Source organism: Tyto alba, unplaced genomic scaffold (genome assembly GCF_018691265.1).
Source record: "Tyto alba isolate M040663 unplaced genomic scaffold, T.alba_DEE_v4.0 Super-Scaffold_45, whole genome shotgun sequence".
Taxonomy (NCBI): domain Eukaryota; kingdom Metazoa; phylum Chordata; class Aves; order Strigiformes; family Tytonidae; genus Tyto; species Tyto alba.
In genome coordinates, this window is record NW_024881321.1 from 41953399 (window position 1) to 41966680 (window position 13282).

General features: G+C 42.5%; 1 protein-coding gene across 1 annotated transcript in view; it reads left to right on the forward strand.

Annotated features, from left to right (window-relative positions):
• CHST10 (carbohydrate sulfotransferase 10) overlaps window positions 1-13282 on the forward strand; it is a 38674-nt gene that overhangs the window by 12088 nt on the left and 13304 nt on the right. Inside the window, exons 6-7 of the mRNA XM_042805914.1 lie at window positions 1331-1436; window positions 2724-5727. Coding sequence (XP_042661848.1) covers window positions 1331-1436; window positions 2724-3261 — 644 coding nt within the window. The 3' untranslated portion in view covers window positions 3262-5727. The remainder of the gene's footprint in view (window positions 1-1330; window positions 1437-2723; window positions 5728-13282) is intronic.

A 13282-nucleotide genomic window follows, 5' to 3' on the forward strand; every position in this document is an offset into this window, starting at 1 on the left:
AAACCTTTCACCTTGAGCTTCCTAGATCTGGTGTGTTGGATCACGATAGAAAATTGTTTCCCCATAAACACTGGTCTCTGCTGCCTTGAGCTGCCAGGGTACAAGTATCTGCTGATGAAGACTACTGCTGCATTTGACCTAGCATATTCTCCTCTTCAGGTAGTTTTAGCAGGCAGGGCTGATACTTGAGAGGAGTACTTTATGTCCAAATGCCTAAGTGGTATTTGGAGGTTCAGGATGGAGAAATGCAACTGTGGCACCGTGGGGAAGCTAACTCTGCTACTGCTTGTACTGAATCTCTGCACTGGATGAATGCAAGGTTTCAGTTTCTGAGCATGTCTAATCTGACATCTCTTGTCCATGTGTAATTCACCCAGAGTACCAAAATATATAATTAGAAAACTGAAATTAATAAAATACCCCACCACAAAAGGAAAAAAAAAAAAAAAAAAAAAAGGAAAACTGAGAAGCTGAGTGATATGGATTATTCACTGCAGTTCTGGAACAGAGAAGGCTTTAGAGGCTTTCACCTAAAGAGCTTGTTTTGTATCCCACTTTTCTTGTTCCAGGTTGGTACTCTGAAATTATGCTATTGTGTGAAGGCCTACTCCTAAAGCCAAAAGGGCCCACATGAGATATTTCTCAAGGTCATAAAAACTTCCAGGATCAGGATCTTAAAATAAATGCACCAGAATTTAGTAACATTGTTTTTCTTGCCAACTTATGTGCTTGCAGAATGAATACCTGGAGATTCTTTTATTGTTAATTTTAGTACTTTTTAACCTGTGTAGTATTGTACGTTTGGAATTTTTGTTTCAGCACAGCAAAGTTGTTAAAAGAACTTCATGGATCCTGACATCAAAGTGCTTTTATGTTGAAGCAGTTCCAAAAGCAGCCCACAGCATTTATTTTTTGTTAGTAGTAGAAAGTCAGCCAAAAAGCTGCTTCCTTCTTTGGAGTTAATCCTCAGAAGTCTTATTCCATTTGTATGTGTGGGTAGAGGGAAAGAGAATGGGGACGCTGAGGTGAGGAGTTAGAGGCTTAGACATAATTGCTGATTAAATTTGCGTAATGTGCCTTTCTGGGAGTTTTGAGGCCTTTTGGTCTTGGACCTTGATGTCACATATCCTAAAGAATTTTAACAGTTTTCAGCTTTGCAGTCAGAATCTCTCATCATTTAACAGTTTCAAACATAGTAACTGTAAATGCTAAAAATACAGAAAAGAGAAAGATAAACCAAAAAGCTGTCAGCCAAAGGCACACGTGCTTGCTTGTACTCACTTTTTTCCCCTTGAAAGATTCACTTGCTCTCTCTCTTTGATTTGTCTAGGGGCATTTTCTTCCATAGAAGAGATCCCAGAAAATATTGTACATGATCACGAGAAGAATGGCCTTCCACGCTTGTCCTCCTTCAGTGACTCTGAAATTAAAAAACGGTAAGAAGCGGCTTCCCAGGGGTTTGGAGTCAGTGGTATTATGGGCAATCAAGAGTACAGGTGAAGTCTACATCTAGAATTGAAGACAACGGGGTTTCTGTTCCACAGCCTATGGCACTATTCTCTTACCATCACAGATGTTTCTGTGACTACCTCCCCACTGGCTTTGGAAAGCACCAGTGTAACTGGTGATATAGTTAGGTGAGCCAACCAACTTTCTTGGGATATAGGATTTCTGAAATTCAGCGTATACGTAGTTGTTATGTATTTGACCTTCAGAAGGGAAGGTTTAGTTGGAAGGTCCACCCTGATGCCTGATACAGTAAATCTTACTGCCTATGTGTAAGATTGTCATTGCAGACAGGTTTACTTATTGGGCTTGAACTGGATAGGTTTAGACTGTTAGTGCTTCTTAGCCTTAGAGTATTGTCCATCCAGCTGAACTAGCTGTTCATCTAGTTCACCACTAGATCTGTCGATCTGGTTTGCTGACCTCTAGCCCTGCCTTATTAGGAGTAAGTCAGGAGAACCTGAAGACTGATCCAAGTGCCTGTTGAGGGTAGAAAGAGTCCATCCACTTATTTCAGTGAGAATTGGGCTATAAATCTCCTTTCTCAGCTATTTGCTGAAATAAACTTTTGCTTTCGATTTATTCCTCCTACAGATAATCTCTAACTACAGAATATTACATATTGCAGTATCACAATAAAATCTGAAATTCTGTTGAAAACTGTGGTCTCATTAAAATAATGTTCTCAGCCGTTAAGGAAAGCATAACAAAACATCAAATAAAATACCAGAATTTTTTTTTTACCGAAGCAGTGATTCGTTTATCTACCTGCCAGTGAAAAATGCAGCCCTCTATGCATTTAGCTGCAACAAGACACTTTTTCCATGTCTTTGTGTATTTTACTTCTTGAGCTTAATCACATGACATTAAAAATATCTTTGGCTCAGAGTTTTTAGCATCTTTTTAGCATCTTTTGTCTCGTTTTTATATGAATTGAGATAAGCTAAGCTCTTCCAGCTCAAATAAAATATGAAAACTAGGATGAACTATTTCTACTTTGTACTGTATAGAAAAAGTTAGTAAAAAGACAAATTGTATCTCTAATCCTATTGATTATAATATTGATAGACTGTTCAAGTAGTGTACAATTCACATTGCTGTGTCTGTGGTCAGAGTTTATGTACATTTTGTAAGTCTTTGCTAAACACACTTTAAACACTTTGCTAAACACTTTCCTTAATTATTGAATTTCTTATTTTTTTCCTTCCTCTGTTTAGACTGAATTTATACTTCAAATTTTTTATTGTTAGAGACCCATTTGAAAGACTTATTTCTGCATTTAAAGACAAGTTTGTGCACAATCCTCGGTTTGAACCTTGGTACCGGCATGAAATTGCGCCTGGCATCATTCGTAAATATAGAAAGAATCGCACAGAGACCAAAGGGCTGCAGTTTGAGGATTTTGTCCGCTATCTGGGCGACCCTAATCACCGGTGGTTGGATGTTCAGTTTGGTGATCACATAATTCACTGGGTAACGTATGTGGAACTCTGCGCCCCCTGTGAAATCACATATAGTGTGATCGGACACCATGAAACCCTGGAGGATGATGCTCCGTATATCTTGAAAGCAGCCGGCATAGACCATCTGGTGTCATACCCCACTATTCCACCAGGCATAACAGTGTACAACAGAACAAAAGTAGAGCGGTATTTTTCGGGAATTAGCAAGAGAGACATAAGACGCCTCTACACGCGTTTTGAAGGCGATTTTAAACTCTTTGGTTATCGGGAGCCAGATTTCTTGCTTAACTGACACCTAGGATAAGCTCTGAAGAAGTGTCTCATGGGTTAATCTAAACCTGCTTGAATACCAGCTGCAACACTGAAAGAGCTGAGAATGACCATTTGTTTTCTAGCTTTTTGATGTTGCTCCATTTTTCAGTGAAATGTTTGTCACATGAACAAGTAGGGGCTTATAGTTGTTGTTTACTGACCAAGTTTTCAATATGTGACATTGCAATCTGTTAGGAATGAAGTCGCTGTTATCTGAAATACAGAATTCCACTTCTCACCTCTTCCCTCCAGGAAAACAGAGGGAGGACGAACGGGCTGTGATCTTCCCCTCCCTCTCCCATACAGAATGCCATTTTTAAAGTGTTGTGAAGTATTTATAAAGATGGCAAGTTCACTGTAGGTTAACTCTGGCGTGTGGGTGAACTTCATGATTCATGTTCATGAGAAAGGCATCTAGTCTCTTATGGGCTTTGAAAATGAGAGGCCAGTACAGGACTAAAAACTGATTAAATGCTTGAAAAGTAAAATCATCTAGGCTGCTATAACAACAGTAATGCTGACCTAATCCCATTTTTGTTTGTCACAAAGTGAACCTAATTAGACAGAAACTTTAGGGGTGTTAATAAAGGGACTGGTTCCAGAGTCCAGTTATCTTTGTATTTTTGTCAGGTGTTTACTAGACTTTCTACTGGTCTACTGAGCCTCAAAATTCTACTTTTGATTTTCAAAATACTGTTTAACTCCTGGTTATATATGTTATCTGTGAACACCAGATGCAAATGGAGCATAGAAGAAATATGAAACTGCTAGGGAAACTTTAAGGAAAATTAATTTAAAATAAAATATTAATTGTATTTGTGGGAGCATATATAGAAGTCACAAGAAGCTCTCTAAATATCACACAGTTTAACTTGTTTTGTCTTCTAACAGTTAAGATTAATAAAGAAGCCACAGAAGTGAGATGTCATACAAAAGAGCTGCTAGAGTTACTTGGATTAACGCTCTACCTTTTTCTTCTACCCAGCCTTGCTCAAAGAACAGGAAATTTACCCCCCTCTGAAAATTCATCACCCCGCTGCTAAGGGAGACAGAGTAAATCCCGGATTTTTCTAGTGATTCACTGCCATGATGTCCAGACTCAAAAATGCCCAGCATTTGTGTTACCATTGGGGCGAGTTGGCAATATGCCAGGAGTGTGAATGTCACTTTAAATTTGTGTACTCATTTTATACATTAAAAGAACAAATAACTGAGTGGGTGCAGCCATCATATTTGCTGCTACTTGCATTGTATCTCGTAAAGAGCAGTCTCCTGTTTGAGTTCACCAGCAATAAAAATCAGTGTGCTGCAGGCCATGGGAGAGAAAAGAGACCATGTATCTGCAATACAGGAATTCCTCTGTCACAGTGAGCATGTGAAGTGTATTTTTTAAATCTTAGTCCCAAAAGATTAATTTTCAGAACAGCATAATGTTGCTGGCTAGAAAAGCTGGTGATGGCCAGTGCTATGGAATCTGCTCTTAAATCCAGCCACAGTATGTTTTTAATAGCTTCCCGTATCAACACAGGGAAGCATCTTGCACTTGGGGAAAAGGAAAGCTGTGCCAAGCTGACATGTACTGCCACCCACAAAAAGGAAGCCCTATTGTAGATGGAAGTGGTTTCAGAGAGATCTCAACAGACTAACTGAAATAAGGGAGAATCATTAACTGGGCATCGTTAGCAAGAGAGTAGTCTGAGGTGGCAAAGCTGAAAGGTGGGATTTTTCAGTTGTTTTTTTGTTTTTTTTTTTTTTAAAGCAACAATTACAGTGCCCTAACTTGTTAGTTCTTAACCAATGATAAAAAGATGTTAACAGCTCCAGGTTTTTCTGTGGTTTTCTTAATATGGGAACTTAGCAAAATGTACTATTAAATGCATTTTGGAGCTAATGAGCTGATTGATTACCTCTGCCGATTTAAAATGTAACAGTGTGAATAATGTATAGTGGATTCAGGCCTTAAAGTTTAATTCTAATAAAGATAAAGTAGAACTGTTTTCCTCTGAAAGCATTAGCTACTGATCACACAAAATGCCAATGTATGTTTTTATTTTTATTAGTAAATTAGTTAATGTATTGATTGCTTAAAAATTGCCAGGTGGAAAGCGCTATGTAAATATTAATAATATTTTTTTCTAATAGTTTTCTCTGCATTGAGTTCTCTTGGGCATCTGACAGCAAATGTGGACAAGAGCTATGGACTGACAGAGGCAGAGGTGTCTACTTCTCTCCCAGCTCCATGCTCCCACTCTTTTCAGGCTGGAACTGGAACACTTGTTGCCATTTCTTCAATTCAAACACAAAATTTCTGCTTTCAGTGGTACCCTCCTGAGTTATATTTTCTTTCTAGAAGCGTGTTTTTATTCCTCACATGGCTGAAGTAAAGATGATGCGATTTTGGCATGACTCTTGCAGAAACTTGGATAACATGAAAGCCCTTGGTGAGGTACGGTGGGGTTCTCCTTGTGTTGCTGCAGTGCGGTGGGGTGGCCAGGGCATACTGTGTTGGGGAGGAGGCTCTTGCCCTGCCAGTTGTGATGAATTAAATGCTTGTGTTTTGTTTTAGCTTAATTGTACTCTATACAAGGCTTTTACAAATTTAGTCCCAGTGGCATGCATGAATGTCATTTGGCAGTTTGGATGTCATTTGCGTACTGCTTTCAAACTGCAGGTGATATTTATGTCATATTTTGGGAACTGCTGGCCCAGGTCATTACTTTTCTTTTCATATTGTCGTTACAGCTTCAGAAAACAAACTCACATCCTTACTTTGTGCATCTCTGTCTCTTTGTTGTCTCTCCTCATCAGCTTTTCAATCCTCTGGCCCATTTTAACCACATTTTACAGAGGAAAGTCAAGCTTTTATGGGTAATGAGCTGCAGTAATCTTTCAAATAGGAGAGGAAACATTCTTTGTACGTCATAGAGTCTGTGCTGCACGTTAGCTTTAAGGAAGATACATATAGAAAACACCTTGTTTCCCATGGTCGCCCTTCCCTGGTGCTCTGAGTATGGGCTCTGATCTCTGCTAACAAAGACAAAAATAATGAATTAAAATGTATTCCATAGGTCTATTATCTTCATGTTCCTTATAAAATTAAGGAGACTTCTAGAGACCAGCTGATTGGGGTTTCTTTGAGATCTTGGGGTTGTTTTTTTAACTCCTTGTGGTGAAAATGGATCCAGAATTCACTGTCTTGTGAACCAACTTTAAGGGCAATGCCTATCGCTTTTTCTTTTAACTTCAGCACACGGTGCATTATCACTGATGTGCTTTCTGATCACATGCCATGAAGGTGGTTTTCTGTAGTTAAAATATATGTGCAATTTTTTATTTTGGGAACTATTCCTTAAAAGAACTAGCAATTCAAAAGTGGCCTGAAAATACATATTTTTCACACATAAGCATGTTGTTTTCCTGTTTGTGCTTAGATGCTGCCCTGTTTGTACTGAGGGTAACAGTCCCCTGCTGCTACTGCTTGTCTCTGCCCTCAGCTCAAGGAAGCTGTCAGAGAGCTCTGGCTTTTGTGTAAACATTAGTTTTCCCCTGAGGTGTTAATAACTTTGTTGGCTGGGAAAGCCACCTTTGATCTTATCTGTGCTCCAGAAAGTTTGATGAGAAAAGAGTGATTATATAGGGATTGCTTAAGCTTATGTTCTCAGATGAAAAAGGATGTCTTGTCAGTGTATCTGCCTGTATCTGATATCCCTTAATCGACAGAGAGAGGGTGAATGGCCTTTCTGCTTAATGGCCTTATTGTGATTTACACTAATCCCACATCCTATTATTAAGGCAATGTGAAGGGACCTGGAAGGAGGTGTAAATTCAATGTGTGCTTATTTTAAATGTGAGGGTGTAAAGGAAGCTTGACACAGGAGTTGGGCCCTGAAAATTTAGCATGACTAATTGCTTGTTACACGTTATCTGCAAGAGGCTGGTGCTGTTTCTTTGTGGCCTGTGCTTGAGAAGATTTATGCAAGGTAGAAAGAGGCTGTGGGTGGTGGAAAATTCCCTTTCAGGCTAAGTTAGCTTTGCATGTTCCTGGGCTGCTGCAGTGGGGAAGGTTTTAGAAGGAAATGATCCTATTAGCAGCAAAGCCTGCAGTGCTCAGGCTGGCGAGCACAGAGTGCCTCCCTCCTGGAGGAGGAGGAGGGAGTTCAGCTGGCGCTGATGGATGCAGCTGACTTTGGGGCTACCTCCTATAAATTTCATTTTTGTGCCTTTAATGCAATTGTGTGCAGCTGAGCTGTCGTCTTGCTTTCCTGCGTGTGGTGGTAGCCTGAGGTGCCTCGTCTTGTCACCACCAGAGGAGCCTTGAAAGGCCTGCAGCCTGTTTTGCTATGCAGTAGGAGATGTTTCCCTTATAAAGCGAGCAGCATTAGCCCTTCAGCAATGGAGCTGGTGGCAGCAGGCTGGTGTAAGCACCGAACTGGTGCTGTTTCAGGGCTAGCTACTGTAAAATCATTATTGTTCCCTTTTAATCCAGTCAGGAGTGAAAGGGGAAAAAAAGATTTGGGTTTGCTTTGAGTCATAAAAAGGAACCACGCTGGTAGAAATTCCAGACCGGTAAACCCAGGCAAGGCAATGTCTGGGAGAACAGCGCTGAAAAAAGCTGTGGGCAGTTGCTTTAAAGCCCCGTGGAGACGCTTGGAGGAAAGTTGCTGAAGCTTTACGGGAGGTGTTGGAGGAGCAAGCGTGCTCCCCCATATGGTGTATGTGCATGCCAGAGGAGCAGCTGCCAGCCGGACGGCATGCACATGGCAGGCTCAAAGCGTGAGGCATCTGCTGGCGGGTGTCTGTTTGAAGTCACGGAAAGGAAAAAAGAAAGAGTGGAAAGGAAGTAATGAATAAACAATCCTGAAGGTTGCACACCTGGAAATGCAGTACCCACCCTAACTGCCAGAATTATGTTGACTGCCTTGGATTTGTACAAGGCATTTCTGAGCAGTCTGTGGGACAAAAGCAAATCTGCAAATAGGAGAGTAAATGTGGGCCATAAGGCATCTGTACACACGTTGGAAAGCGATTTAATGCTGAGAAGCTAGCCAAGGCTCTCAGATCGTGCCTAAGTAAATGGATCTCATGTAGGAAAAATGTATAGCTATGCTGGAAGCATAGAAAGAGAAGAAAAAGCTCTCATGGAATAACTAGCTCTTTCAACAGCTACACGTGTTATGCACCTACTGTGATTTAAGAAGTAGGAACATTTAGTCTTATAAATCTTTTTTTTCTTCCCGTCCACAGCCTTTCTGTTTTATTCAGTTTTCTTTCCCATGTCCTGCGAGGTCTTTGGATGATACACCACAGTATGACCTGTTACTCTTCTCTTGTCAGAAGGGCGGAAGAGTCTGTAGGAAATACAGAATGCTCTCCATAATTTTGAAGAACACAAAGAGAAAATTCAGGGAGTCATTATCAATCATGAATGACTTGTGGTGACTCTGAAACATCAAGATTGCATGAGGTACTTCTTCGATGTTTCATGTGTGGGTCAGGAATCCACTTATGGAAAAATTATTGCTGTTCTTTGACATATTTGTTCTTACACTTTGAATGTCTTCCAGAAAGGTTTTACAGCAAGTAAAATTTTAAATCTGCCATACTGCAAAGCTTCATTTTGGATCCACCTATCTTACTTTCATTCTACTTCAGGCATTTTGTAGAGTAAGAGTTGACTCTTTGCACTTACTCAGTTTCCTTGGTTTCTGACTGTTCTTTGGACTTGTGAAAAGGCAGCAAGCAAGAAGACTTGGTGTCACGGTTTGAGCCCAGAGGGCAACTGAGCACCACACAGCCATTCACTCAACCCTTCCCTCCCAGTGCTAAGAAGGAGAAAGTTAAGTAAAAGGGCTTCGGAATTGAGGTAAGGACAGGGAGGGATGGCTCACCCATTACAGTCATGGACAAAAGACAGACTCATTAGGAAAAGATAAAAGAACATCACTTTAATTTAAACACTAGCAAAGACAACACTTAACAGACAAAGTGGGACAGTGAGAAGTCCCACCACATCCAAAAACACCTCCCCCCACCCCTCCCTTCTTCCTGGGCTCAGCTCTGGTCCCCGTCTCTCTACCTCCTCCTGCAGCAGTGCAGGGGGCAGGGGATGGGGGTTACAGTCAGCTCGCCACTCCTTCTTCCTCAGGAGCTGGGGTGAACACTGCATGTTCTTACCCTGCTCGACATGGCTCCCCTCTCACTGCAGACAGTCCTCCACGAACCTTCTCCTCAGTAAGTCCTCCCCACGGGCCGCAGCCATTCCTGTGCTGCCCCGGCGTGGGTCCCCCCGCATGTTGCCGCCCTCCCAGTGCCGAACTACAACAGCGGGGGCCGCTTCTCCCCTCAGAGTCCCGGCTTCCTCTAAGCGCAGACGCCTGCTCTGGGGTGGGCTCCTCCACAGGCTTCAGGTCAGCTTCTGCTCCCCCACAGACCTCCATGGGAGGCGGAGGGGCAGCCCTGCCATCTCACCACAGGATACTGGAGGTCTCTGCTCCAGTGCACCTCCCCCAAATTCTCCTTCCTTGCACTGACCTCGGTGTTCACATAGGCGTCCTCCTTGCAACTCTTCCTCTCAAATCCCGACTCCTCCTCCCAGTTTCCCCTTCTTGAATACGTTCTCACAGAGGTGCAGCCACCATCGCTAACTGGCTCGGCCCTGGCCAGAGCTTTGTTCCAGCTTGGAGACAGGGGGGCTTCCAGGAGCTTCTCACAGGAGCCATCACTGTAGCCCCCTCCCCCACTACCAAAAACCCCACCGCGCAAACCCAGCACACTCCGCACGCACTCTGGAGGGAACAGGACTCTAGAGCAGACCTTTATTTGTATGCCTCTGCCTGCTTCACAAGCTTTTTTCATCTGCCAGCATCTGTTTTCCTTTCATTATCTTTTCAGTCCCACTCCTTGCTGTAAAACCCATCAGGGTATGTATTTGTGATTAAAATTATGGATTTAGAAATATGTGAGAGGAAGGGGATTAGGGACAGAGTTGCAGCATGAGAAAACAAGCAACACGAGAAATGGGCTTCCGCACCCCTTTTCACAGTTCCACACCTTTCGTTCCATTTTATTTGGCTGCTTTCAGGAACTGGGTTCTCAGCCTTTTGGCTAAGGTCAAGTGTAATGTGTAGCGTAGTTTCCCATTGGTGTGTCTGTTGCATGCACGCATGCACTTGCTGTTCTCTTGTGTCATCAGGATAGGTTCTCAGAGGGACTTGTAATTACAGGACTGCATAGCAATAATGGAGCTAAGGTGTTATTTCCTTGTTTTCTAAGCAGTGGCAGTGTGTTGCTTTGTTCTTCTTGACGACTAAACAGTATAAACATAATTTCACTTTTCTGGAAGCCAACCAGTGTTAACAGTTTTTTTAATCAGGTTTTGATCTCAGCACACTGTTTAAATACATGCCTGTATGAGAGCAAGGTACTGCAGTAAATTGTAATTGTTTTGTGGGCTTAGGGTTGATTTAATAGGTTATTGAAAATGCCATGCTGATGGTAAACAACTTAACGTGCGTTACTGCTATCTCCATGTAAGGGTCTATCGTATGATTGCTTGCCAGTCAGAGAAAAAGCATTTCATTAGATAGTGATACTTTTTTTATTGTAGTCTGCTTACTGATGGATTTGGGGCTTAAAACACAGCATGATAGATTTGCTTTGTGCACTCCTCTCCCGTTCTGAAGTAGTACTGGCAGTTTTCCTACTTCCATTATTTTGGGGCCTCTTTTCTGCAGCTTCTAGTTGCAACTGTTTCAAGGTTTAAACACTTTGCTTTGGAAAGTATGTACTTGGACTGTAGGTAGACCAGAAGGACAATGTGAAGGCTTTAATGAAGAACTATAAACCAGCAACATAACATGGCTGTGAGAAAGCTACCACCTGATTCTGCATGCATCCAGCTAAATATTTCCAATAATGGCCAATATGAATATGGTGACTAAGACTGTGGAGAGGCCTCACCTTGACCCCATTTCCAGTTCTCATCAGTTGTGACTGGGGGGACCTATAAAAGATGCAGAGAGGGGCTGCTGGCGCTTGAGAGAAACTAAGAGCCCACCGCCCAGGCAGCGAGCAGATCTTGTTTAACCCGAGAAAGGAGAAGGGATGTATCTGCTGTCTGAACCTGTACTGAGAGAAGTGAAGGAGCGGGAGAAGCTCACATCCAGAGAAGGAGGGGAGCCAGAAGATGATGCTGTCACAAACACAAACCAGTCTGAGTTGGCCAGGAGCCAGCTGAGGCTAGAAACTGGGAAGCGGTTTCCAACCTTGAGGCTCTGAAGTCATTTCGGTGTGTATAAAGGAAGCAAAATAATACTAGGCTGCTATGCCGCTGTCTGTTAAAGCAGCAGAAGCCTGGACTTCATGTCCCAACTGATCCTTGGGGTCCCATCTCTTCTCTCAGATCCGTGAGCTGTGGCTGCGAGGACAGCGGAGCAGGGCTGCTGGGTGAGTGCTGGGTGATCCAACGGGGGGAGAAGGATCAGCAGAGGCAGGTGAGGCCAATCTCACATGGCCATGTACATCCAGCCCAGTCTTGTCTGCCCAGAGATGGGCTCTAGCTGGGGAGCTGTTGCCATCTCCTGCCTCATTATCTTCTTCAGTGCACGTTAATCATATTTGGAGGTAATGGAAGAAATGTCAAATTCTGTAAGGAGCCAGGATTGCAGAGTTAATTCCCTGACTTTGTTTCTTTAGCAGAAAGCTTACAGTGCTTCCCTCTGTCCATGTTTGAGTTGGGTGTCTGACACAAACAGACGTGATTTGGTAGGAAACAAGAGGGGAAGGTAAAGAGTATCATGGAGTAATTTCTTCATTTAAAGTTTTTTGGGGTCCCTGGCCCCTCTCACTTCCTAATACAAAGTAGAGGTTGGGCAGCATGCTGAAACTAGACTCCTGCTTCAAATTCTGATATCCGATCTCTTACTGGCCAGACTGACAGACTAACTGGCCAGACTGACTCAAGTATCAGCGTGGCACAGTGCACACAGATGTCTGTGTGGTGTCATTGCTCGGGACAGCTGCCATGGCAAGGTTTGCCGATCTGGCTCAAACACACATCGCCTCCTGAAAATTAATCACAAGGCTTCAATCCACCTCTTCTTCCCCATCCCTGAAGGGGAGAATAATGAGCACTTTCTGCAGAGGGGAACTGCCATCATCAGATGTGAAGAAGCCATTGCTGGGGGGACAACACACCAAATAAGCTTTATTGATGATTGCACCCTGTGAACAAAACTTTTCCTCTAAGGCTGGGAGTACTGAAGATATTGGTAACATGTTTAAATGAAGTGAAAAGTTCCTGTAGGAGATACTGCAGGAATAAAATAGTAATGGCTTTATTATCAGCACATACCTTTAAAAGACAATTGTAACCTCTGGATTCAATCATGCAGAGTGAACTTAGCATGTAGGCTGCCAGTGCTTACGGCTAATGCAGTTTACACTGAATACTGTCAGGAGCTTAATTTGATGCGTTATTTTAATTTCGCCCAGATGCGCAAAGATCAGAGGTGTATATGTTTGCAGTCAGTGCAGCCTAACGCTCCTGACTGTGAGCGATACTTTAATTAGCCATCTGAAACTTTAACATGTAGTTGAGAGCTTTCTTTGTAATGTATTATTCTGAAATATATTGAGTCTGTTAGGCACTTTACTTAAGCTAAAGGCATAGGAACATTTAGTGTAGTCTTTGCCCTACCTGAGAGGGCAGGCATGGGTGAGAGTCAGGGAACCTGGGGTTTCATGGGGTTACTTGAGTTTTTCTTTAACACCAGTGTTACTTGAGGTGAGTTCTGCAAGTGTGACTGGATCCTAGAGCACCTCATCTTCAACTTGGAGGAGCTTACAAGTGGTTTAGGGCATTTGGCTGAGGTAGTTTCTTTTACTGGATACAGAGCTGTTAGTGCCAGCTGCAATTAGGTTTCCTAAATGCTTTCTTTATAAACCTCTGGCTCTGATTATTTATAATTTTGCTGACTGTTTCTAAGAGCTGAAATGGTTAT